General features: G+C 40.0%; 1 protein-coding gene across 2 annotated transcripts in view; it reads right to left on the bottom strand.

The window, feature by feature from the left end:
• Positions 1-472: 472 nt before the first annotated feature.
• Positions 473-25,939, bottom strand: part of TMEM260 (transmembrane protein 260) — a 68,223-nt gene continuing 42,756 nt past the window's right edge. The window contains exons 8-16 of one of the 2 annotated variants that reach the window (XM_059182175.1): positions 25,821-25,904; positions 24,045-24,159; positions 22,579-22,748; positions 19,809-19,980; positions 15,612-15,760; positions 8,498-8,674; positions 6,958-7,011; positions 5,404-5,494; positions 473-1,425 (exon numbers count right to left, since the gene is read on the bottom strand). In XM_059182175.1, coding sequence (XP_059038158.1) covers positions 1,171-1,425; positions 5,404-5,494; positions 6,958-7,011; positions 8,498-8,674; positions 15,612-15,760; positions 19,809-19,980; positions 22,579-22,748; positions 24,045-24,159; positions 25,821-25,904 — 1,267 coding nt within the window. In that variant the 3' untranslated portion in view covers positions 473-1,170. The remainder of the gene's footprint in view (positions 1,426-5,403; positions 5,495-6,957; positions 7,012-8,497; positions 8,675-15,611; positions 15,761-19,808; positions 19,981-22,578; positions 22,749-24,044; positions 24,160-25,820; positions 25,905-25,939) is intronic. The other variant, XM_059182176.1, reaches the window with a different exon arrangement.

The following is a 25,939-nucleotide window of genomic DNA, read 5'->3' as shown; positions in this document are numbered from 1 at the left end:
CCTTTTCTTGCTGAATGACTCACCAGTGATCTTTGAATGCAGACAAGCTTCTAGCCCTCCCTCTTCATTAGTGAGCATTTCTATACAGGGGCCTATATAGCGCTTGGAGTCTAGGAGCTATACAATTGGGGGGAAAAGAATCCCTACAGATTCTGGCCTCTACTTAGGAAATGCTGAAGGACTCGGAGTGACTTTATTCATTAAAACAGGTTGCTATTAATTAACTGTCATAATAAAATAAAGAACTATTATTTGCATTTCTTACTATGTTCTCTTTAGTAATATGTATAAAAGATGCTTGTAACAGAAATGAATTTATTGAACCACTTCCCCATCCCCCTGCCCCCCTCCGATCCCCGCCTTTTTTCTCTCTCTTTTTTTTTTTTTTTGCATTTTGGCAGCAGGAGCCTACTAATTATTGGGCCCGGATTTACGAGCCCAAACAGAAGTAAAACATAAATATAAAATTAACTAAGGAAATACAAAATCCTTTTTATTTGCCACTTTATGCAACCGAAAGAAAGCAAACAAATTAGCTTTATTTTTTAATCATTTCAGAGAATTGTCAAAGACAATAAAACTCCCAACTTTTTTCAGAATGTTCACTGGGTTGGTGTTTAGCTTGAAGTGTGAGATTATGTAACAACCATAGCTACTCAGGAAAAAAAAAAGGATTTTTAACTTGAAGCAGAGCAAAGTTAGCTCTTTAAAAAAAAAATCGCTTTTGGGAAACAAAAAATGTGTCTTTGGTCTGGTATTACTATTTTATGAATTTAATCTTCAAAATTGATCCCAATAATCAATAAGCAATTTTCAACACTGATCCCAATAAAAGACTCACAATCGATATTTAAAGTAAGTGAAAATAGCCCATTCTCTTCTAGCATCTAATCAAGCAAAGTCATTAGGTGAGAGACTGAGGAAGTAGGAAGGTTTTCAGGAAGATTCTCACTGATATGCTAATTGACACAGGGTACACAGAATTTGCATACATAGCACATCACAATCATTTAAACACCCAACGAAACAGGATTGTTGTACCAGATCTGGGAGATGACTGTCTTGAATTTGTAAAAAAATTTTTTAGTTTTTTTTTTCTTAGAGGAAAAACGTTTGGACTTTGGAATTCCGGAAGCTGAACGATGAGCAACTTTTTCACATCCTGCTGCCTTAGACATTTTTCCTATTTCTCAGACTTTGCAGTTCTTTTCTTAGGTGCTTTAGAGCAACGAAAAGATCAGGCAGCTGTGGATCATTCTGCGCTTTCTGGGTGTAGAGACGAAAGTGTCTGATGGTTTCCGATAACAAGACTTCGGGGTCTACACCTCTTTCCTGAAGACGTAACATCCGCTCACAGGCGATGGCATAGTTCTTGTGCCAATTCACTGGGTGTTCCTTTTGTAAAGAGACGATCTCCTTATAAAGCTGAAAAACAGCAAAGACGTTGGTTTGCCATTGTTATCCCTTGACTTTTTTTCAAAACACAGAAAACACAGAGGAATTAATCATACAAGAGGAAAAATCCAAGCAGCCTATAGTAAAAATCGAATCATTGCCAGGCCATGCAGAAAATGCAAGAATGTGACTGTAATTATTACGGTGGCAGGAGGCAAATGTGCTTCATCTGAAACTGCTTCTGGGGTTTTTCGGATGTTGCAGAGGGAACCCAAGACGCACTGTGTCAGGACAAAATGCTCTTCCTCCAGAAAGATGTTCTGGGAAAGGGATTTAGCTCTAATTCATGAAAAGCTATTTACTCAACAGGCAGAAAGGTTGAAACTCTAAATTTAGCTGTTGGAGAAAAAAAATAGCTTTCTTTAGAAAACTGCATAGAAAAAGAACTGGAAGGAATTTAAATTTTGACCCTCTTTTTCACATAAATTTCTCTCTTGTTAGAAACAACAGTAGTAACAATGGCAACAATAAACCAGCTCCAACAAATCCATCATTGAATAGGCTGGGTGTAGGAGAATTTAAGAGACATCCTTAGAGCGAGATACCAAAAATCTTCAGGGCATCCTATAATTACAATTTCGACAGTTAAAATTTTGCCCACCGAAATCAGGAATTTTGTTTTGCAACATCGGAGATCATAGGAATTTGGACAGAGTTTGAACCTTTGATATTGAGTTTTCCAGGGAGAAACATTAAAATTTAACAAATAAAGTAGATCCAAATCTGCACATTGGAATACTAGACTTGCTTATTTGGAAATTCCACAGCCTTCTGGGAGATTGGCAAGTTGGAGCTGGATCTGCAGGAACACGAAGTTGGCCACAGATGCGGTGAACACACAGAACGAGGAACAAGGAATGATGCTTTCTCCAGGGACAGGGGCTTCCGCTGTTAGAATGGTATCCATCACGTCATTCAGTGGAAAGGGACCCGATATACTAGCTATTGCCCCAAATTCCACTCCAGGGCAGATAAATGCATCCCTACCTAACCTACTTTTAAATTGCATTCACAGGAAAAATCTCAGAATTCATGTTCGATGTGTCATTTTGGTATTTAATAAGCTTTGGTCTTTAAGCTGGCTTTTAAAGCAGTTTTCCCCTTCGCTTCTTTCCCTCCAGAACAAAGGAAACAGTCACCTTGAACTTGGATGGACATCATAGCTATGAAGCTAGCCTCCCACTCTTCCATTCTCTTGGTCAGATATCCAGTATTTCTCTACCTTTCCTCATGGTCTATTGACTCTACTGTTGTTTCTCTTCTCAAGCGTCCCTTCGAAGAGGGAGGGACGCATGTGAAGCGCACGGCACACTGGCCGGCACAGAGCACAAGCTCAGAACTGTGCAGCTTCTTTACCTTCCCGAGTGCTCAAAGACCTACCAAGGTTCTGGAGTTCAAAACAGAGGCCAGCCCTTCAGTGAGCACTGTTCCAGTGGCTCAAGAGAAAAAGAGGCTCAGTCGTGTGTTCCCTGTTATGTATTCTCTAGCTATGGAACAATCATACTGCCCGTTTCTAGAACACTGTTACTGACACACCATTGACTTATCTGGGGTGGCTCATGAAGCCACATGTGCTGTATCTTAAGAAGCTGGTCACTTCTCATCCCGTGGAATTATATTTCCTCTTCTATGGGTTACTGTGACATTTATCTTGGCAGACTCTATTCTATTTACTGGGGACACCCATTTATCAAATGTATTCCTAAAGATAACGGCTATTTCCTGCTCCCCCACTATTCCTGAACTTTAGGTCCCCCAAACTTAAAGTTCTGTATACGCTATTGAGTGGAATACTATAAAAAACAACAAAAATGTCCTGCACCTAGAAGAATGTTCTTGAACCACCAGTGCCAGGAGGTGGATTTGTGTGGACCCATCACGTATTTGACCCTATTTGGCTTGCAAACAAGGTCACACATCTGGAGACATACACACAGAAGAGACCTACCGATTTGTGTCCACTGAAAAGAGTAAAGTTTACAGGCCCAGAGGGAAAATATATCTGTGAATTAGCTTCAGTAATGGCCTAGCCATTGACCATGGGATGGGTCAATGATAAGAATATGAAATAACAGTAAGTCTCAGATTTCTCCTCACTGAATACTGCTTGTTTTTCACACAATCACAGGGTATTAGAGATGAATAGGATATGGCCTCAGAAGGACACGTGAGATAATTGATAAAGCTTAAAGCCCACTTCTATTTTTAGAAGAAATCGAGGCCTGGAAAGGTAAGCTTAGAGTTGGCAATTAACGGTGGCGCTGGCCTTGAACCTGGACCTTGCTATTGCCAGATGGAACTCAAGCTTGTCATCTCCTATAATCCATCCCTTGCTGTCCCTGGGTGGTGCCTCGGAGGGTTCTGCCTCTGTCCCTGTGGACTGTCCTCCCTCACCTACCCTCTCACGACTCTGACCTGCCATGTGTCTGGCCAGCTCCTTCTGACCTTTTCAAGGTGACACTCCAGGGACGTCTCCTCCGAAGGCTCCCCTCCCTTCCTCACCAGCCTCTCTCCAGGACTGGAGACGCATGTACAGCTTGCTGTCCCTACAGCTCCTCTGTAAACCCTGCGTGTCCCTTGCAAGACTGAATGTAACTGAGGACTTCATCTTTTGTCTCCCTCCGTAGGCTGCTACCTCTTGGGTAGCGGGGACAATGCTTGGTTATCTTTGCCACATACTGGGTACAGTCTAGGCGCTCAAGAAAAGCTCGGTGAGTAAATGAGGACAGAAATAAACAATGAGCCCATGATCACAATATTTAGGAGTCAAACGAGTCATGCTGACGGGACACCGTGCAATTTGGACTGAGCACCGAACTGGTGCCGGGTGGGCAGCCTCACAGCAGCCTGGAGGTAGCACAGACACCTCGGTTGCTCACACACATGGCTCCAGGGCTTGGGTCTCACTGGCCCTTGCCAGGACATCTGTTTGCTAGACAGTAGGCTCCGAGACAGTCTCTGACGGTGTCTCAAGAGCCCAGGGCTATGAATCGCAGAAAAGCAGGGACTCATTAAGAATGGGGAACAGCAAGTCCTGTCCTCCTGTTCCCCACAGCAAGGACCCCCATCCTCGAAGGCTAGTTTGGCCTCCTGGGGCCACAGTCCCAGCACAGAGCCAGTCTCCAAAACCCTTTATCTTTCTCACGAAGTCCCAATCAGCCACAAACCTATTGCTTCAAGTGCCATGAGGGGCAGGATGCTTGCATGGAGGGCCACCTGTCAGAACTTGTCTGGTGGGGGCTGGGTCTTGTTCCAATTTCTTCCTATGTATTTCCTGTTGCTGTTGTAACAAATCACCACCAACACAGTGGCCTGAAACAACAGGTGTGTATTATCTTCCACTTCTGGTGGTTAAAATACATAAAATCAAGTTGTTGTTGTTGTTTTCTCCAAAACCAGCAGGGCTGTGTTCTTTCTCGAAGCTCTAGAATCTATTTCTTTGACCTTGGTAGTTTCCAGAAGCTACCTGCCCTCCCCGACTTGTGGCCCCTTCCTCCACCTTCCAGGCCAGCCACCCAGTGCCTTCGAATCTTACCGTCCGCCCTCCACTTGTATTATCACCTCTCCTTTTCTGCCTCAGACCTTCTCGCCTCCTTCTTAGAAGGGCCATGTGATTACACTGTGTCCACCTGGACAATCCAGGATCATCTTCCCACCACAAGATCCTTAATCACATGTACAAAGTCCCCTCGGTCATGGAAGCCCATCCATCCATTCACAGGTTGTAGAGATGAAGACACGGACATCTTTGGGGATGGGGGATCATCAGCCAACTGCACCATTTACTTTAGACATTATTTGTGATACACGAGTAGTTTTCCATTTATACCGCTTTACAAATCAAATAAAACTAGACATGACAAAGTAAAAACTTTACTAAAAACTGTCCATTCCAATCACCACCACCTTCCCTCCAAACATATTTAGGGATATAAAAGTGTAACATACGTTGTACGCGTGGGTGTAGAGTTGAGCCTTCACACTCGAAGGTATGTTCGCAGTTTCTGCCAGGTTAAAGATGAAGAAAGGTGTTTTCATCCTGGGAGTCAGGGTTTGGGGAGGGAGAGGAACCTTCATTAAAACCCTGTTGTCAAGTTTCACATTTAAAGCTACATCTGTCTGACTTCCCACTGATAGAGAATATACAAAACCTTTTACTGAATACGTTTTCCTCTCATAGTCACAGACGTTTACTCAGAACCAACAACAACTTCTTTCCCCACTGCCAACACGCGGCATTCACAATGCTTGCCAAAGCTTTGAGGAAAAAGCTTAAATTCTTCATCACGATTATACATCGGTTCTCCACCAGATGTACATCACTGTCACGGGAGAGCAGCTGGGAAGAGGGGCACAGGGGCACTGAGTTCGTCAGCCCGGCCCCGAAGTGCCCATCGCAAGGGCCCATGCCATGTGTGATTCGTTCTTCAAAGGCAGTCAGACTCTTGGACCATGTGTCTCATCCAAACTGTCTTTGGCAAACCCATGAAGTCAATACCTGCCTGGATCATGACCTGCTTTCTTCTTTTATGTGATTTCCTCCCCAGCTTTCCCACCTTCAGTCATAGTGAAGTATTGTGCAAACATACGGTGCATCTTTGATCAGTTCTTCAGAGCAAGTGTTTGTCCCTATAACTAGGCTGATCACTTGCAAACAGACCTTCTTCCAACTTTTTCCAAAAACACTGCTGCCTAAACCGCAGTATGGCTATTTTTGTAATTGCTATTTTGAAGCTCCATTTCTTGACTTAAAAAAAAAAAAAACAAAAAAACCTCTTTAAACTTATGTAAATCCTTTATATCATAACTCAATCCTCAGTGCAAAGCACAGTCTCTGGCTCAGACAGGGCCCCCTTCCTTTGCTGAAGGAATGCTTCCCATGTACTTCATATCCCTGTCGGTATTCCACTGAGGACTTTATTTTTTTAATATATTTTTAAAAATTCTTTTTAAAAAAGATTTTATTTATTTATTTGACAGACAGAGATCACAAGTAGGCAGAGAGGCAGGGAGAGAGAAGGGGAATAGGCTCCCCGCTGAGCAGAGAGCCCGATGTAGGGCTTGATCCCAGGACCCTGAGACCATGACCTAAGCCAAAGGCAGAGGCTTAACCACTGAGCCACCCAGGGACCCCGAGGACTTTAATATTGTATTTAGGCCAAAGTCTGTGAGTGTTAGATATCTTGAGTATTTTATTTATTTCTTAAAAGGTTTACTTATCTGAGAGAGAGATAGTGGTGGGGAGGGGCAGACGGAGAGGGAGAGAGCCAGATTCCCTACTGAGGGTGGAACCCCACCTAGGGCTCGACCCTACCACCCTGGTTTGTCCTTTTGTAAAATGGGGATAATAGCAACCTCTTTCTAGGTTGTTATGAGGGCAAAATGAGATAATGAACGTACAGCGATCAGCACCACGCCTCAAACAAAATGCTCACAAATGCTATTTTGTTATCACCACTGAATCCCAAACAGACTGCAAACACGTAAGTGTGGGCTAGTCACCTTGCTTGCCACATCTCTTCATTGGCCACAGATTCCCAAGAAGATGGATCAAACCTGCAGTTACAAGAAAACAGTGACATTTTTCTGCTGGCTGCATTTATTGCTACGGACATGTAATCTTTGTTTTATAATTTCACAGGGCAAATAAAATAGGTTGGATCTTGAAGTACTGATAGGGATGGAAATAATAAACTTCTCCTAGAAAAATCTGATCGCTAGGAATTTGAAAATTTGGTAAATGTGTTCTTAATCTGCATAATGAGCCCCAGAGCCCTATGGGAGCAGACTAAGGATTAGCGGGAAGAGGCTGGAGGCACGGAAGAGCCAGCTGTTCCTTAAGAAGTGCTAGCTGGGCAACAGGGACGGGGCGAGGCCTGGGTCGCTCTACGGATGCAGCCAAGAACCAAAGAGCTGAGAAGCAGGGCGATAAGCCTGAGAGAAGGGACTCCTGGCTTTGCTACCATCATTGCTGGCTGGAGCCAGGATGCTGCTCACTGGACACTTGCTAAACCATCTGCTGAATTTTTCTTTCTCTTAATTAAACTTTTTTATTATGTGTCTTTTTTGATGGAATGGACATAACAAGTGGTGTTGGGTACTTGTCCTTTGGCCAGCTGTTTGCAGAAAAGTTTATATTCTTTCTTTTTTTAAAAAAGTGAGTTCCATATCCAACATGGGGCTCAAATTCACAACCTTGGGATCAAGAGTCATATGCCCCAATGACTGAACCAGCCAGGTGCCCCAGAATAGATTATTTTCTAACTTTTCCTCATGATGGTCACTGAGTGCTTTGATAGAGACCTCCTTATCCATCTCCAGTGGGTGCAATGTGGTCTGATTGCTCATAAATGGATCCAAAACCCCTTTGTAGCATTTTTCATATCATCTTGCCTGTTCCTGAATTATAAGCAATAGTTATCAAATCTTTAAATAATTCATAACTTAAAAATATGCAAGGGAGGCACATTCCTATCGAGGGTGACTCAATTTCCATGGGAGAGAGTCCGTTCTGTAGAGATGCTTATAGGAAGACAGATCATTCCATAAAAAACATAACGAGGCTAATGACGAACAACTGTGAAGAACAAGTTACTCATCAAGGGCCAATCTCTCCCAGAGAGAAGTTACATGCCATTCCTAAAGAACAACAAATAGAGTAAGTTCATGCATTGTGCAAACTCTCACGGGACACAGAGTATCTTGCAAAGCTCTACTCCTCAAAATGGATGTCTTCCATTTTGAGGGTGCAAGACAGAGGATGACAGACAATATGGCGTCATGAGAGCTGGAAGTGGAAGACGCTGTGCCCCAAATTGTCGGGGAGCCACAGCCCCCCTTGCCCTCCAATCTCCCTACTGTTCTTTAAACATGAAGACAAGAAATACATGTTCTCTATTAGGATTCGCATAGGCAGCAAATAACAGTATTAAGAACTAATTTTAAAAAATTTAAAAAGTGCATGGGCATCTCAATATTTAGTAGGGTTTTTAAGCACACAAAACTGCTATGATCTGATGAAAAACACAGCTGCCATTCATACCTTCCATATTCTTCGGTCCAGTTATAGATATTTCTTGTAAGTTTAATCCACTCCTCAGGGTTGAATACAATCTCTAAAGGAACTAATTTGTCACAAGAGCCCCAAGGCCACAGTGAATAGTTTTTTTTCCAGGTTGGGTCACCTTCATGAATTCCTATGCAAACAAATGTTTTTTTTCTATTGAAAACAGAAAAATATACATACATTTTAACTCAAAGTTCTAAATGTTAATAAATATAATTTATGAAGGGTGATTTTTGACTCCTTAAACCATTAAAAACCATTAATAGTTAAAAACCACTTAACCATTACACATGGTTAAAACCATGTGTAAACATTCTGGTTTATTTAAATCTTTCCCATATGGGCTGTTTAGAATTTACATTAGTGTAAAAAAGCTGTCTGGGGGAGCTGGGGTAAGTTAACACACATAAACGATAAAACTGATCTGTTCATAACATTATAAGAAATCACGTTGGGACAAACATTGTTAGTGTCCATTTCTGTGGTCCCGTCTCACAGTAAACAGACACTTTGACACCTTTTTTTGTTTTTTCATTTTACAGGTGGAAATATACAGCTGCATTTACTTCCCTACTTAGATGTCTCCTTCCTCAATTCCCACTGTCCTTTATTTTTTGTCTCTTTTATCATTACTGTATTGTACCTATTGTTTGCATTCACAAATCTCCCCGAGTAGCCCAGAAGCACCTGAGGATAGGCTCTCTATCTCTAAATTAACTCTGAGTCACACATAACACAATGCTTAACTAATTCATAATTATTTGCTGAATAAAATTAGTTAAACTGAATAAAGTATGAGGAGCTTTGAATCCTGCAAAAATCAGGAATAGAAATGGTTTAAATAAGCTTGGTTCAAACTCACTATAACTCTATAGCTCTATTCCAATTCATGGTGTATGCCTGAGTAGCTATTACTAAGTATGGTGAGGGGTAGGGGAGCATATTAGAAGAAAGTACTTGAAAGTGGAAAAACTTCATGAACTTTGAAATGAAATACTTTTGGCATAGATTTTAAGGCTTTTTCCCACCATTTATGACCCTTGTGATTTGGAGAACATTACTTCACGACCTGTGTCTAGTCTCCTCATCTGTGAAATGGGTATAACCCTTTCAGAGCTATTAAAGATTAAATGAGGTAACTGATACAAAATACAGTGTTCGAACATGAGAAGAATTCTGGTTCTGGGGAAGACGGAGTAAGCACACTCTCCCCATCCCTCCCACTGCACACTAGACTTCGTGGACAGAATGTGTGGAATGGGAGGACTTGGAGACACTAGAATTCTAAGTTCCACCAAACCTGTGGTGAGTTTGCCATCTTTCCCCTTCTGGTTCCCAAAATTTAGAGGGAAAGGAACATGTCTCTCTAATCAGAGGAGCTGTGGTTGCAAGAGCTGGGAGCAAACCCTCACTGCTCTTTACCTCCCTGTGTTCTCTGGCAGCCTGGTCCCAGACATAGACAGTCACAGAAAGTGCATGGCAGAAGAGGGAAATTAAAGCCCCAGTTTTCTGACCAGAGAACTGGAAAGAAGGCTTCAAGGTGGGGGAAGGGCCAGGGTCAAGACAGAAAGGAGGGAGGTCAAGACAGCAATCCCATAAAGTTGTGTATGAACTCCTGGCTTATCTCTGAGCTCTGTATGTGTGGATCTGTTAACAGACTTTGAGAAATGAGCCACTGGTCAGATGGCTACCCAGGTCCCAGACTGGGTAATGGGCAGCATACACAGGGACGGATTTAGATAGCGCTCCAAATGCATTGAAAACAGAACCAACACTGGAACTATAGGCCTCAGAAGGCAGGTCAGAACTTGCAGCCCGAGATTTACCTGCTGCTAAACAAACAAAATCAACATTCTCTTTAGGATTTAAATAAGGCCCAAATATTCAAAATGTCTAGGATACAACCCAAAATTATTTAGCATACGAAGAACCAGGAAAATCTCAACTCACGTTGGAATATGCAATCAATAGATGTCATTTCCAAGATGACACAGATATTAGAATCGTCAGACAAAGCCTTTAAAACACCTGTTATAAGCGTGCACCAACAAGGAAAGGGAAGTACTCTTGAAATGAATGGAAAAACAGAAAATCTCAACAAAGAAATAGAAGATATGAAATGGAACCAAATGGAAATTACAGACCTGAAAAATACAATGATGTAAATTAAAAATTCACCAGATGGGCTTAATGTTGTCTGGAGAGAGAGAGAGAGAGAGAGAGAGAGGATAAGAAAGAGAGAGAAAAAGAGAGAGAAAGTGGGAACTGGCAGGTAGGGCACTTGAAGACAGATCAAGAGAAATAATACAATTTAAACCAAGTGCAATAAGACTAAAAAAAAAAAAAAAATGTACAGTCTCAGGTATCTGTGGTCTGATGTTCATATCATCAGAGTCCCAGATGGAGAAGAGAAAAAATGTAAAGCATAGGAAGTAAAGAAAGAATGTCTAAAAAGCTCTCAAATTTTGTGAGACACCTTCTTACAGAAGAAGCTCAGTGAACCCCAAACAGATTAGACTCAAATCCATGCCAACAGACCATAATCAAACCGCTAAAAACTGAAGACAAATAATCTTCAAAGTAGCCAGAGAAAAACAATACATTGCACAGAGAACAACAATTTGAATGACTGTGAATTTCCCAAATAGAAACCATGTAGGTCAAAAGAATGCAAAATAACATTTCTGAAATGCTGGTGAGGGAAGGGGGGGAACCAAAAAAACCCCCACTAACAACTCAGAACTTCATATCCAGAATTCTTCAAAAATGAGGAAAAAGTAAAGACATTTTCAGGTAAAGGAAAACTAAGAGAGTTCACTGTTAACCATCTTGTCCTAAAAGAAATGCTACAGGAATATCTTCTGATGAAAGAGAAATAATACAAAAGGGCAACTGGACAATCAGAATAAAAAGAAAGGCAACATATCTGGTAAATAGCTGCATAAATATCTTGGACTATTTTTTCTCTTAAATTTGAAAATGTACATATGACAGTTAAAAACAAAAATTATCACGGGTCTGATATAAGATACATGACAACACAACCAAAAGTGGGGAGGTTAAAGGGACTTAAATGGCAGTAAATTTTCTATATTCCACTTGAAGTAGCAAAATATTAATCCTGAGTAGACTGTGAAGAGTTCAGTACATATACCGTGATTCCCAAGATCAACTGCTTAAAAAAAATCTACCAAAAGACACAGTAAAAATCTCAAAAAATAATTAAAAATTAATTAATTTTATAATTAAAAATTAAAAAATACTATGAAAACACTAATCAAATTAAAACAAAAAACCCAGAAGAATTCTTTTTTTGTAAAAACAGAGAAGATGTAAATGCCATTCAATGGCGTTTTCAGCAAATATGAGGACAATCTGACATTTATATGCCAAAAAGAAGTAACAATATAAAACCCCCAAGAAACCTGTCTCAATCCCCTGCCCCCCCTTATGAAAAGTCACTCAAAGTAGATCATTGATCTGAAATGTAAAATAAAACTATTAAACTCCTAGAAGAAAACATGAGAAAATCTTTGTGACCCAGCATTAGGTAACAAGTTCTTAGATGTAACACCAAAAAGCATGATCCAAAAAAAGAGAAAAGTATAATCTGTAAAAGAAAAAAATGATAATTGGATTTCTTTGAAATAAAAAACTCTTATCTGCAAAAGACACCTCGAAGAGAATAAAAAGTCAAGCTACAAACTATATGAATCATATTATTTGACAAAGAATTTATACCTAGAATACATAAAGAACTCTTAAAACTCAATAGTTAGAGAAAGAATCCAATAATCCCATCCACATTCACACACAAACCTGTCCAGGAATGTTTATAGCAGCTTTATCCCCAAACTGCAAACAGCCCAAATGCCTTTCAACAAGTGAATGGATAAAGACACTGTGATATACTTCTACAGTGGAACACTACTCAGCAATGACAAAGAATAGACTATTGGTACACACAACTTGGATGGATGTCAAAGGCATTATGCTCAGTGTGATACGCCAGCGTTCAAAGGTTATACTTCATGAATCCATTACATGACATTCTGGAAAAGGTATAATGACAGCAATGGAGAACAGGCCAATGGTGGTGGGGGTGAAGGCCTTGGGGACAGTGTGACCACACAGGAGCAGCACAAGGGAATTTCTGAGGTCATGGCTCTGTTCTGTTGTGGGAGTTTACACAAGTGTACACACGTGTTGAAATTCATAGAACTCTACGTCAAAAAAAAAAAAAAAAAAGGATAGAATTTTACTGCATGTTAAAATAAAATAAAATAGTAAATTTTAATATTAGCTTCCTTCCTTGTAAAAAGTACCCATTTAGAGAGCTTTCATATGATACTGATGGCGCAATGCTTGGGGGAAAAAGTCTCTATCAAGTGCCTCTTGATTGTTCATGTCCTCTGACTTAGTAATTTCATTTCTGAGAATCTATCCTAAAAATTCAAACTTCCACCCCCTCCAAAGAAAAACTATACACACAGTCATTTAATATAGTCTATAATTTTACCATAGTAAAAAATTAGGCCATGTTAAATATCTACTAATAGTTCCATTCCTCTATTATTAAAATATAGTACATGTACCTATTCAGAGTGTGTAAAAAACATTAAAAGTGGTTTTATGGATTGCATGGAGCACTGGGTGTGGTGAAAAAATAATGAATACTATTATGCTGAAAATAAATAAATTAATTTAAAAAATGGTTTTATGATATTTATTAAAAAAGGATTCTTCTGCATTATGCTTTCAACTTTGCAGAAAACATGCATTTTTGATTTATTTGTATTTCTGAGTGATAGAACTGTTTTTTCTAGTTAAAAAAATATTTTTTTTTCTTAAAGATTTTATTCATTTATTTGAGAGAGAGACAGTGAGAAAGAGCATGAGAGAGGAGAAAGTCAGAGGGAAGAAGCAGACTACCCATGGAGCTGGGAGCCCGATGCGGAACCTGATCCTGGGACTCCAGGATCACGACCTGAGCCGAAGGCAGCTGCCCAGCCAACCGAGCCACCCAGGCGCCCCTAAAAAATAATTTCTTCTTCTATAATGAACAATGCTACTTTTTAAAGTAAAAATTTTATTTTAAAATGTTACCAATATGCACCATTAATCATGAGGCCCTGGTTAGTCAAAAATACTAACAAAAATTGATGGCCCAGAAAGTTCATCACCGTGTTACATTATAATAGCCAAAGTCCAGAAACAACAAAAGTGTCCAAAAACAGAATATTTGTTAAGTTATCATGCATCTATTTAAGAATATTAAACAGTCAAGAAATGATGGGGAAATGTGTCTGACATGATACCAGGTGAAAAGAAACTGAACAGTCAACTAAATTTGATCCCAGCTAGTACACTATGACTGTGTGAGAATGGTACATGTTTGTGTGAACATAATTGATGGTAAAACTGAATCGAATTCCAAAAAGTTTACCAAGATGTTAAGACTATGACCTCTGTCTTAAAGACAGAGGTTACTGCTCTTAACACTTACCGGTCTGTATTTTTTAGAGTTTCCAAGGAGCATACAGCATTTCCATAACAAGGCCAGGCCTCATCCATGGCTATGGGGTAACACCCTTGACCACCTGGACCCCACCCTCCCTCTACACTCATCCCTTCACCTAGCCGTCTAAGCCCTGTGCTCCACACTTATTGGGCCTCCCCCACTTTCCCTAGAGCTCAGCCAGCCCTTTCCAGGACTTTACACAAGCACTTCCCTTGAATCAGCCTTCTCCCGCCTGCTTGGCAAACTCCTAGTTTGTCTTTAAGTCCCCAACATTTTGTCCATACCAACACTACCATGCTTCCCAGATGACCGTGTAATTTATCTGCTTCAGACCTCACACACGGCCCGAAACCCTCCCTGAAAGCCCGCAAGAGCAGGGGCCGTGCCCAAGCGTCCGTAGCCTGTACAGTTGTTGGGGCATCTTGGCCAATCAGTGCTTATTAAGTAAATGCGGAAGGAATGCCACCAGGCAGAATTAATTGCTTCTTCATCCATCTCCCAGTTAAACCACCCATTCAGTAAACACAAAGCCTGGCCGGTGTAGAGCGTATCCCATTATATTACTGACAGTTACATGCATACCCATGTATAGATGCAACTAGACTGTGGTCTCTTTGAATCTGGAACTCATCTCACTTTACTGCCAACGCCTAACATGAGCTGGAACATAGCAGATTCAATAAAAGTTTGTGGGGTCACAGTAAATAAAATTCATCCCGAAAAATTCCTCTTTATGGATGTTAATGGCTCTTGGTATTTCATTCCAAAATAGAACAATTAAATATTATTCTCATAACACATTGATACCAATTACTTACTGCTTCATGAGCCACAGTAAACTCAGGCTCTGAACATCACGTATCATATTCTTAGTAAGGGATAATTTAACTTGGGAATTTAGAGATAATTTCTCAAGTTCCCTTGATAAGAGAACAGAAACTACCCAACAAGTCTTCTTCACACCCTGGATAATCCCAAGCACTTTGTGGCTAGGAAAAATGTTCAACACTGTACCACTGAAGGAGTTATTCATTCTTGACCTTAACTATGAACAATTTTATATTCTTAAGTATAGAATTCACAATTCTCCTATGTTATCTCAGCCAGCATAACTGTAGGTGTTTTTCTTATTTACAAAAATGCCTTATCCTTTATAAGAAAAGAAAAATCCTTAGGCTATTTTTATATAGTGATTATTCCTGGAAAACATTTGCTTTACACTTAAAAGGGGGCCATGGTGTTGATCAGGGGAACCTATAATTGCTTGCGATCCACCTGCAATGATTTCAAGTAGACAGGCACATCTCCAATTTCTCTGAATTGTACTAAGATCTTATTTGCTATTCTTGTTAATCTGTCTTTATTTTTCCTTTACCCAGAACAATAACATTTATTTCTGCCTGGCCTCATTTATGCACAGATATTCAATTTAATTACAAAGCTAATCTCACCGGTGACAGGAAAATAGGTGTAGAAAATTGGTCTTTTGGATGAGGCACAGCTGCTACATAAACAATTTTAGGAAAGCTTAAGATTTTAAAAAAGCTATTATATGAAAAGAATGCTTACTGTTTATTTATTTCAAGAAAATGATAAAGATTAAACGTGACTATTCCACTAGGTAATACTCCTTCCACAGGATTCCACCGGTCTCCAGGAAAGTTGACACCTGGTAAATGCTTCGCCATCTTGGGTAAATACCACTCATAAGTCATCATCTATCGGAAAAATAACAAATGATGTCATAGTTTTGATATACTTGTTAAAAAAGAATCAAGTTTATAAAGTATAATGGAAAAGTTCGAAGATACAGATATACTCATTAAACATTAATACCACAACTCACATATGTGGCACTGACTTCTCCTCTAATGACTTAAACCTTGGATTTCATTTCTTAAGCTGTGACTATTATTGGTAACATAAGCACCTGGTTTGATCTCACCTCTGTGCATCTGTCGGACTACCCAGAATGATCTTACCCCATTCTCCTAGCTAGAGGATGTGTACCCAACTTTCAGGCCAAACTCAAGTACCACTTCCTCTGTGATGCACTCCCTGCTCCCAGGTTCCACAGCAGAATGACTGCTCCTACAGCACTTTGCACCTACCTCTGTCACAGCTCTGACCCTACTCCTCGCTCACCTGTGAGATTCTAGAGGGAAGAGACTGTCTTCAGCTCTGTGTCTCTGCACCTAGCACAGGGCCTGGCACTGACTGGTTCTCAAATTCTATTTGCTGAAATGAAATGTTTAGGGTGGCCAGACCAGATGTGTCATTATTCTTTCATTCATGCATGTACTCAAGAAACAAGTACTGCTCACCTACAGTGAAGAAGATAAAATCCCTGCCCTTGAGATGCTCAGTGCATGATCATCTAGACCTCAAAGACAAAACCCCTTTTGGCTAAATTATGTGACATTACTAGTACATCCAAACTGACTACATATCATCACATGTTCTTTGGGGATTTTATTTATTTATTTCACAGAGAGAGATACAGTGAACGAGGGAACACAAGCAAGGAGAGTGGGAGAGGGAGAAGAAGGCTTCCCCATGAGCAGGGAGCCCAACACAGGGCTCGATCCCAAGACCCTGGGATCATGACCTGAGCCGAAGGCAGACGCTTAACCAACTAAGCCACCCAGGTGACCCTCCACATGTTCTTTTGATTGAAATAAATCATTGATATCAGGAAAAATCACTTTCTCTTAATTCTATACTTATCTATGTACAGATTTACTTTTTTTTAAAGAAAAGACTATTTATACTTTCAAAGCTTTGTTATAGTTTATATATCCTCTTTTGAACAACTATGTTTATGTTTTACTTGCTTTATACAAGTAAGTTAACTTGAAATGACAAATTACTTTTAATCTAGGTATATGTTATAAAAACTCAAAATATATTTATTTTATTTTATTTTTTAAAGATTTTATTTATTTATTTGACAGAGATCACAAGCAGGCAGAGAGGCAGGCAGAGAGAGAGTGGGGGGAAGCAGGTTCCCTGCTGAGCTGAGAGCCTGATGCAGGGCTGGATCCCAGGGCCCTGAGATCATGACCTGGAGCTGAAGGTAGAGGCTTAACCCACTGAGCCACCCAGGTGCCCCTCAAAATATATTTATTGAATTTAGATTTTATTACCCAACAGTTTCAGTTCTTGGGGATACTAACATTAATTCTATACTTTCTACATGCTTTGACCTCAATAGTTCTCATATAATTCTCAAGGCAACCTTATTGTGTGAGAATAATTACATTAGACACCGCTGACTGCCCACTCAACAGCTAAAACCCTCTTCTCCCTCACACAATCCTGACTTGGATCAGGTTATCCAAGTGAAGCTAAATGCTTGGGTCTAGTCTTTCTCCTCGGCTAGAAAGTAGTTTAGGAATGGGCATATGACCCACTACTGGTTAGGGGGACCCGAGGGAAGGTCTGCTAGGGGCTTCTGGGGCACATGTTATTCTCAGCAGAGAGAGAGGAAGGTGCGGGGGGAGAGAGAGGAGGATAGAGAGGGAGAGGAAGGGAGGGGAGGGGAGAGTAGGGGAGAGGCACTTTGCTCCATTTTAGGACGTGATGTTTGGAACCGGCACTCATCGGTTCAAGATGGATGGAGAGAAGTGGCCCCAGGACACTGACATCACTGAACTGCTTATATTATTCATCCTAAAACCTCCTATCTTTAGACTACTTCTTATGTGAGATTAAAAACTGCATAGTTTAAGCTACTCTCAGGTATTTTGTTTCTTGCATCCAAAAGCATCCTAACTTATATGATGATCATTTCCATTTTATAGATCAGGAAACAGAAGCGCTGAGAGGAAAAAAAAATCATTAGCCCCGTGTCACACATCCTGGAAGTGACAGAATGAGGACTTGAATTTAGGTCTAATTAACTTTGAAATCCAGGCTTCTCAACGATGGTTGCTGCCATCCTGATTTTAAGTACTTAAAATCATGGTGGGATACCATATTATAAACTAACAGCCTAGCTTTTGTCAGAATCTACACTGAAGATCAAATTAATCAACTTGCGTAGATGATATAAATGCCAACTGCTTACAAAAATGTGTAATGTGCAAATTTCCCTACATTTGCAAATCTGTTTATATAGTTTTCTTCAAAAAGTTCAAATTATTCATTCATTCAATAAAATTTAATAAATACTATGCCTAATAATTTGCTCAATCAAACTAATCATAGTATTAAGATTAGTATCAAGATGAGGAATTTCTCTTTCCCTGATGACTGGTCTAAAAACACCAGAGATAGATTTATTCCCTTTTAGGTATTTGCGGTTTAAATTATAAATCTTATATAAAGCTTAAATACATTTCTTCAGTTCCAGAAGACTGTTTTAATAGACTTGAAAATCTTCACAAGTCCTCTCCAAATGTAATTCTGTCATAAGGCCAAAAGTTTACACACAAATCCTATAGCAGAACTGTGGTTAATTATTTCTATTTTGAGTGAAATGTTTACTCATCTGCAGTATAACTTATTTTATTTTATTTTTTAAAATATTTTATTTATTTATTTGTCAGAGAGAAGGAGAGAGAGAGAGAGCATACAAGCAGGCAGAAAGGCAGGAAGAGGTGGAAAGAGAAGCGGGCTCCCTGCCAATCAAGGAGCTCATGCGGGACTCGATCCCAGGACCCTGGGATCATGACCTGAGCCGAAGACAGTGGCTTAACCCAGTGAGCTACCCAGGCGTCCCTGCAGTATAACTTATTTTATATTCAACCTAATGTATTTTAATCCTGGGACCAGTAGGCAGTGTTAATTTGAATGGCTGGGTTGGCTGAATGTCAAAGAACTATTTTTTTTTTAATTTAATTTATTTATTTGACAAAGAGAGAGCTAGAGAGGGAACACAAGCAGGGGGAGTGGGAGAGGGAGGCGGGGCTTGATCTCAGGACCCTGGGATCATGACCTGAGCCGACGGCAGACACCCAACAACTAAGCCACCCAGTCATCCCAATCAAAGAACTATTTAAAAATAAATTTACTGTGGAAAGAACCAAGGTGCCCTTCAGCAGATGAACGGATAAAGAAGATAAGGTCCATATATACAATGGAGTATTATGCCTCCATCAGAAAGGATGAATACCCAACTTTTCTATCAAAATGGACGGGACTGGAGATTATGCTGAGTGAAAAAAGTCAAGCAGAGAAAGTCAATTATATGGTTTCACTTACTTGTGGAGCATAAAGAATAACACAGAGGACACTGGGAGATGGAGAGGAGAAGTGAATTGGGATAAATCGGAGGGGGAGATGAAACAAGAGAGACTGTGTACTCTTGAGAGACAAACTGAGGGTTTTGGAGGGGAAGGGGTGAGGGGCTGGGTGAGCCTGGTGGTGGGTATTATGGAGGGCACGTATTGCATGGAGCACTGGGTGTGGTGCATAAACAATAAATGCTGGAACACTGAAAAGAAATAAAATAAAATAAAATAAAATGAAAGAAATAAATTTACAATACAGTACTTTCATGGTTTGTCATGTGAACTAGAGACCTAATTATTATTTGATTCTAACACAAAAAACATCAATTCTTAAAACATTCAGTTTAGATGAGAAGGAAGCAATTCATATGCTTATACTATTCGTTAAAGTAAACAAAAGAACATGATATATATTCTACCTAAGAGTAATTGTGAAAACTATACCCATCTACCATTAAAAATTAGTTTAAAAAATACTTGTTTTAAAGTGATTACTGTTACTATATTCTAAGTATCTTCTTTATATACTTACTTCCTGATCCACTAGTGAAATATCTGGTCTCAGTCCCTCACAGTAATGCATGTAACGGAGAGAATTCCCTGGCAAATCTCCTCGGAGTAAGATAATTGCGTCACGGGGCATAGAGGCTAGAAGGTTCTTTGCAAATTTATCAATCACGTAGTTGGTCCTTTGGTCACAAATGCTAAATAAAAGGATAATGAAACATTAAAATAGCAACACACTGCTACAGTTTGTACAAGAGCGGGTGTATTTCCTGCTACATTCCTTTCCCATCACACACTCTCCATGTAGTGTTTCCAAGTAGTCTAATATATGTCTTCTAAGAAGATGCATATATTTGAAAAAAGAATGCTGTCATCTGAAAGAAAAAGAGAAGGAACTAATTGTGCAACTAAATAAAAATTAGTGTATTGCTTTACTGCTAGGATTTATAATCATTTCTACAAAAAGGGAACTGGTTAGTGCTCAAGACTAAGTCTTTTTCACTAAAAAGAAGTAAGGCTTCTGATTTCACTTAGAATTAAGGTAATTTCAAGTCAATTCCAGTTAGACCAAAGAAATTTTCAGAAATGCAAAAGGAAATCTGGCAGTTTCCAGCATAACTTTGTGTAGTATTGGTTTAACTCTCTTGCATGCAAACTTGATCCTTTCCATCACTTCCCCAAGCCACAGGCTCCCTGTGGTCCTCTCTCCCTTCTAGACAGAAAAATCATTTGAGAAGAAGTCTAATGAGAAGGAAGGGAAGGAATAGTTGGTGGGATTGTTTACTGTTCTCCAGGCATTTTTTGCTACTGCCAACAACAGCAGTATGACTCCTTTCAGTGATAGAGTGGACATTGTAACTTCAAAGAGAACTGGTGTGAATTCTGAGGGCTTCCCACAAAAAAAGAAAAAGACAACCAGAGAGCAAAAGCATCAAAAAAATGGAATAAGCATTGTCCTTCCTGTTATTATCAGGTGTGTCACATGTAATGGTTCTAAGAAACACAGCCTAAAGTTAAATCACTGGGCTAGCATCACGTAGCAAATGAACACTGCTAGAAACAAAATATTCACCCCTGCCTTTGTAGTTGATGCAACCGCTCCCCGCTGTGATTCTCTGCTTTGCAGGGTGATGGTTCCCATTTTGCCCTCTAGCAAAGTTGCTATCTATTCCATACCCCTGGGACAAATGCAAGAATTAAAACAAAATAAAACTGCCTAGCTTGTGCTAGTAGCCGTGGTGTTGAACCTGAGTTGCCCTAAAGACCCAAGTCAGGAAAAGACTGGGACAAAACAGACTTGGGAAACACAGCGGGCTTTGTAAGCCCTTGTTGAGCAAGCTATGGAATTGTATCCGGGACATGCATCCCCTCTCTACCAGACCTCCTAGTGACGCAGGAGTCCTGACACTGGCTCTACCCTGGTATTATAAAGAACATCAATTTTTTTTTTTTAAAGATTTTATTTATTTATTTGACAGAAAGAGATCACAAGTAGGCAGAGAGGCAGGCAGAGAGAGAGAGAGGAGGAAGCAGGCTCCCTGCTGAGCAGAGAGCCCGATGTGGGACTCGATCCCAGGACCCTGAGATCATGACCTGAGCCGAACACAGCGGCTTAACCCATTGAGCCACCCAGGCGCCCCAAGAACATCAATTTTTAAAGTTAAGTTGAAAGTGGAAATTCAAGCGCCTAGGTGGCTCAGTAGGTTAAGTATCTGAATCTTGGTTTCTGCTTAGGTCAGGACCTCAAGGCCATGAGATCAAGCCCCTGCATCAGGTTCCCCATTGAGAGCAGAGTCTGCTTGGAATTTTCTCTCTCCTTCTCCCTCTGCCCCTCCTCCCGCTTGTGCTCTCTCTCTCTCCCTCAAATAAATAAATAAATAAATCTTTAAAAAAAAAAAAAAAAGTCAGGGGGAAACTGAAGCTTTTAAAATGCCAATCAAGGGGCCCCTAGGTGGCTCAGTGCATTAACACCTCTGCCTTCAGCTCAGGTCATAATCCCAGGGTCCTGGGAGTGTGCCCTGCTTCCTCCTCTCTCTTTGCCTGCCTCTCTCCCTACTTGTGATCTCTGTCAAATAAATAAATAAAATCTTAAAAAAAAAATAAAATAAAAAATAAAATACCAATCAAATCTCACTACAATGAAACTCCAGTGGCATCTTCCACTGCTGTAATGTTTACTCAAATACTGCTAGAAATGAATGAACTTTGATCTAAAATTTGGATATGTTTTATACCAGACTGAGATATTCACTGCCAATGTTATTCAACAGATTTTGAATATATATAGATATATATGTATATCTCTATATATCTATCTCTGAATGCCTAAGAGCTGAGAAACTTTTAGAAATTTATTTCAAAATAATTAACATTCACTCCTACAGAGTGAACTAGATAAGGACCGAGTGTTACTCAAAAGATGAAATCTTCGAAGCATAAAAGAGACTTATTTTAGGACATAAAAAAGGCCCAAATGTCTTTACTCTCCATCTAAGTGATATTTTAGATCATGGACTTTTATTATATCCTCCAGATCCTACCAAGCATTTCTAGGGTTCCTCAGAGGAAGATGTACGACTAGTTACATGACCCACCCAAGCCCTTGTTTGCAGTGCCCTGACACCGCACAGCAGGCACGTTGAGATTCTGTTCAAAAGTTTAAGCAGCACTGCCTTTAGACTCAGCTGTCTTGCTCTGAAAACTGGAAGAGGTGAAATGGAAATAAAGCCCAAGACTCTAAATATCTATGTGTCTCTTGCTTGAGTGCTCCTTCCATAAAAATAAGCACGTGTTACCTGAAATTAGAATATATTTGGTAAATTATAAAAAGAGCTGCTGAAAGCCACTCCAGACACTGAAGCGCCCTGACATTCAGTACTCGGTTACTCTCGGAAGCCAGCGCCGCCAAACCCAGGCCCGCGAGGACGGCCACCACCGCGTTGCTTTGCATCCAGAACCTCTCCACCTGCCAGAGACATGCAGACAGGACATCTGGCTGACTGGTTACAGCAATCGGCCAGGTATTGTGGATTTAACAAATACACTATGTACCCCGAACTGCTTATGCCCACGGTCACTCGGGTCTTGTTTGCGGACTTCCCCAGTGCAATTCCTTGTCGCTTTATTTTCCAATTTTCAAGCATTTCTCCTTTCCAGTTGGACACACGAAGCTCCCTTTTTTGGATCCACATATCCATGCCATATTTCAATTCTATGGCATGCACCTTGAACTCCTGGCACTTGAGAAGTGGAGGAGATGGAGAAAGGCTTTTTCTGCTTTACTTCTGAGGTCTCCTCCCAAGTGGGGAAGCGCCCCTAGTAGGAGAGTCCTTACTTCTCCCTGTGAGACTGTAAGCACTGAGCTGAAGGGGAGTCTGCCAGCTGGGACATGGCCCTGCTCTTTACCCCCCCACTCTTCCTCTGGGAAGTGATCTGCCCATAGGACACACGTGTCCAGGACAGCCCCTTTCCGTGTGGCCCCTGCCGGGCAGGTGAGGGGCGCCTGTGACAGGGCAGGGCAGTAGGGTTGGTGGGGGGTAAGTCCGTCCATTCTGGAATGCAGTAAGAGGAAGGCCCCTGATCACAGATAGAAACTACCTTCTCCCATCTCAGCATTCCCAGTATAAAGGGGATTCGCTCGTTGTAGTTGTCCGGGTTTATCTCGTTTCTCAACTGACTCAGAACTCAGAGGATCAAGAAGGGTATTATTTATGAGGCCTCTTGAACACACACATAAAAAAGAGTTGGCTTGAGTCACTGAAAAGGAGCTGTCTCCATTCATAGTTTCTGCTACAAAGAGGAGAATTACTCCAATCTCAGAAATGGCAGCCGGGGAAGACAGAAACGTGGTGGCTCTTTTGCACAGCACTGAGACCGATGAGGTAAAAACCATGGGAGTGTCTGCATAAGAACCCTCAGCTACAACCTTTCTTTCTTTGCTGGTTTTTTTTTTTTTTGTTTTTTTGTTTTTTTTAATTCCAGGAGATCTTTAGGGTACTTATATCTGCAAGCACACACATAAAATAACTAACTTAAAACTACATTACCTTTATTTTTCTACCTAACTATTGTTTTAACTAATTGCTGCATTTTTCCCCCCTAAAAAAAAGGTCTCAGTCTTATTTGGTTCAAGAATTTGACTTTCGATCTATAAAAATTAGCTGTTTCTGAGATCAGCTGCTCCTCTACAAGATTCATAAAGATAAATTTGTACACTTTCCACCAACTTTCTGGACAAAGGAGATATCTAAGTAAAACTTACCACACCCATGAAAAGTGGTTTTGATATATCTAAGTTCGCTCTCCAAGCAAAGAACAATGAATAAATGCAAAACATTCCAGTAAAAAGCCATACCAATGATGGATTTTGTCTGTCCCTATAAAAAAATTAAATATGTCCAAAATTATTTATGTGCATGAGTATCAAAAATATTACATAGTTTTAAACTACAGCAAAGAATTAGAGCTATAAAACGTTCCATACTTAACTGTGGACAAAGAAAGAGCTCAGTTTAAAAAAACTTGAGCTGGAATAAATAACTGAAATATAGGAATCAACTACACACTGTATTACATATTACAGACAACTACACTTGGAACTATGCGGCAAGACATACAAAGTTCAAGTTCAGAGAAGAAATGCAAATGATCAATCTTGTTAAATTTAAAATGTAATTAAACAGATCTGTACCCCTGAAACAAATAATATATCACATGTTAATTAAAAAAGATGTAACTAAACATATGCAAAACAAAAGAATAATTTCATGCCTAAAAATCATAACGATTTTAAAACAGCAAATCTCAGTATTGGATGCAACAGATGCAACCGAATGAGCACGTATGTGAGTACAATCCTTGAGAAACATTAATTTGATAACATATATCAAGAGCTTTAAAAATAATCACAGTTGGGGCACCTGGGTGGCTCAGCCAGTTAAGCATCTGCCTTTGGCTCAGGTCATGATCTCAGGGTCCTGGGATCAAGCCCCACATCAGGTTCCCCGCTCAGCGAGGAGTCTGCTTCTCTCTCTTCCTTTGCTCCTTCCCCCCTCCTGCTTGCATCCTTTCTCAAATAAATAAAATCTTAAAAAAAAAAAAAAAATCACACTCACTGACACAGTAATTTGACATGTGGGCATAAATCTTTAGGCAAAACCAGAAATGTGGATAAAGATTAAACTATAAAAATGCTTTAACATAGGGGCGCCTGGGTGGCTCAGTGGGTTAAACCTCTGCCTTCAGCTCCGGTCATGATCTCAGGGTCCTGGGATCAAGCCCGACATCGGGCTCTCTGCTCAGTGGGGAGCCTGCTTCCCCCCTCTCTCTCTGCCTGCCTCTCTGCCTGCTTGTGATCTCTGTCAAATAAATAAATAAAATATTTTTTTAAAAATGCTTTAACATTACTTATATTAGAAGTGGAAGCAATCTGAAGATTCCCAAATAGAAAAACACTTAAGTTAATTCTCTTAGGTCGGAGAGGGGAATTTTATACAGACATTTAAATGACCTTAAGTCTTTTTACCATAAGGGCAAATGCTCACAATATAATGTTAAGTGTCAAGGAAACAGAAATACAGATGTGTGTACATATACAAATTTACATAAAACACTCATGTTAGAAAGTAAATGGACAAAAATAATGGAGGTTAAGAGTGCTGTTATGTTTTAGGTTTTCTTTTATCATCAGAGGTTGCTTTCTTCTTCAGAGGAATTCAAATAGTTGTTTACTTCTTTTGCAATGCAACAATAATGAGTAGCTATAGGCACAGTATGGGATCAAACCAGAAGTTTAAGATATCAAATGAGTTGGTTACTTAGATTGTAATCTACTGCTCAATCTTCCAAAATAATTAATTTATTATCAGAAAACAAAAAACAGGAAGAAGGTAATATATATTTGCTGTAACAGAAATTATTCAAGTCATTTATTTGGAATATAAAATAATACTGGCAATGTTCTCCAAGGGCATATTGAAATATGAATTGAATTAATGAATATGGGAAAAAGAACAGGAAAATAAATTATATTACTTACTTTCTTGCTAAACATATATTTGCCCAAACTGCGAGGCCTTGAATGTTGAGTGAGAGTTGGGTCCTCATACTTGTTACTTGAGAACTGTAAAAGACAATCTAATTTATTATGGGTAGAAA

The sequence above is a fragment of the Mustela lutreola genome, chromosome 7 (assembly GCF_030435805.1).
Source record: "Mustela lutreola isolate mMusLut2 chromosome 7, mMusLut2.pri, whole genome shotgun sequence".
In the NCBI taxonomy this organism is placed as follows: Eukaryota; Metazoa; Chordata; class Mammalia; order Carnivora; family Mustelidae; genus Mustela; species Mustela lutreola.
The sequence above is the reverse complement of the archived record's forward strand: the minus strand, read 5'-3'. Positions and strand labels throughout refer to the sequence as shown.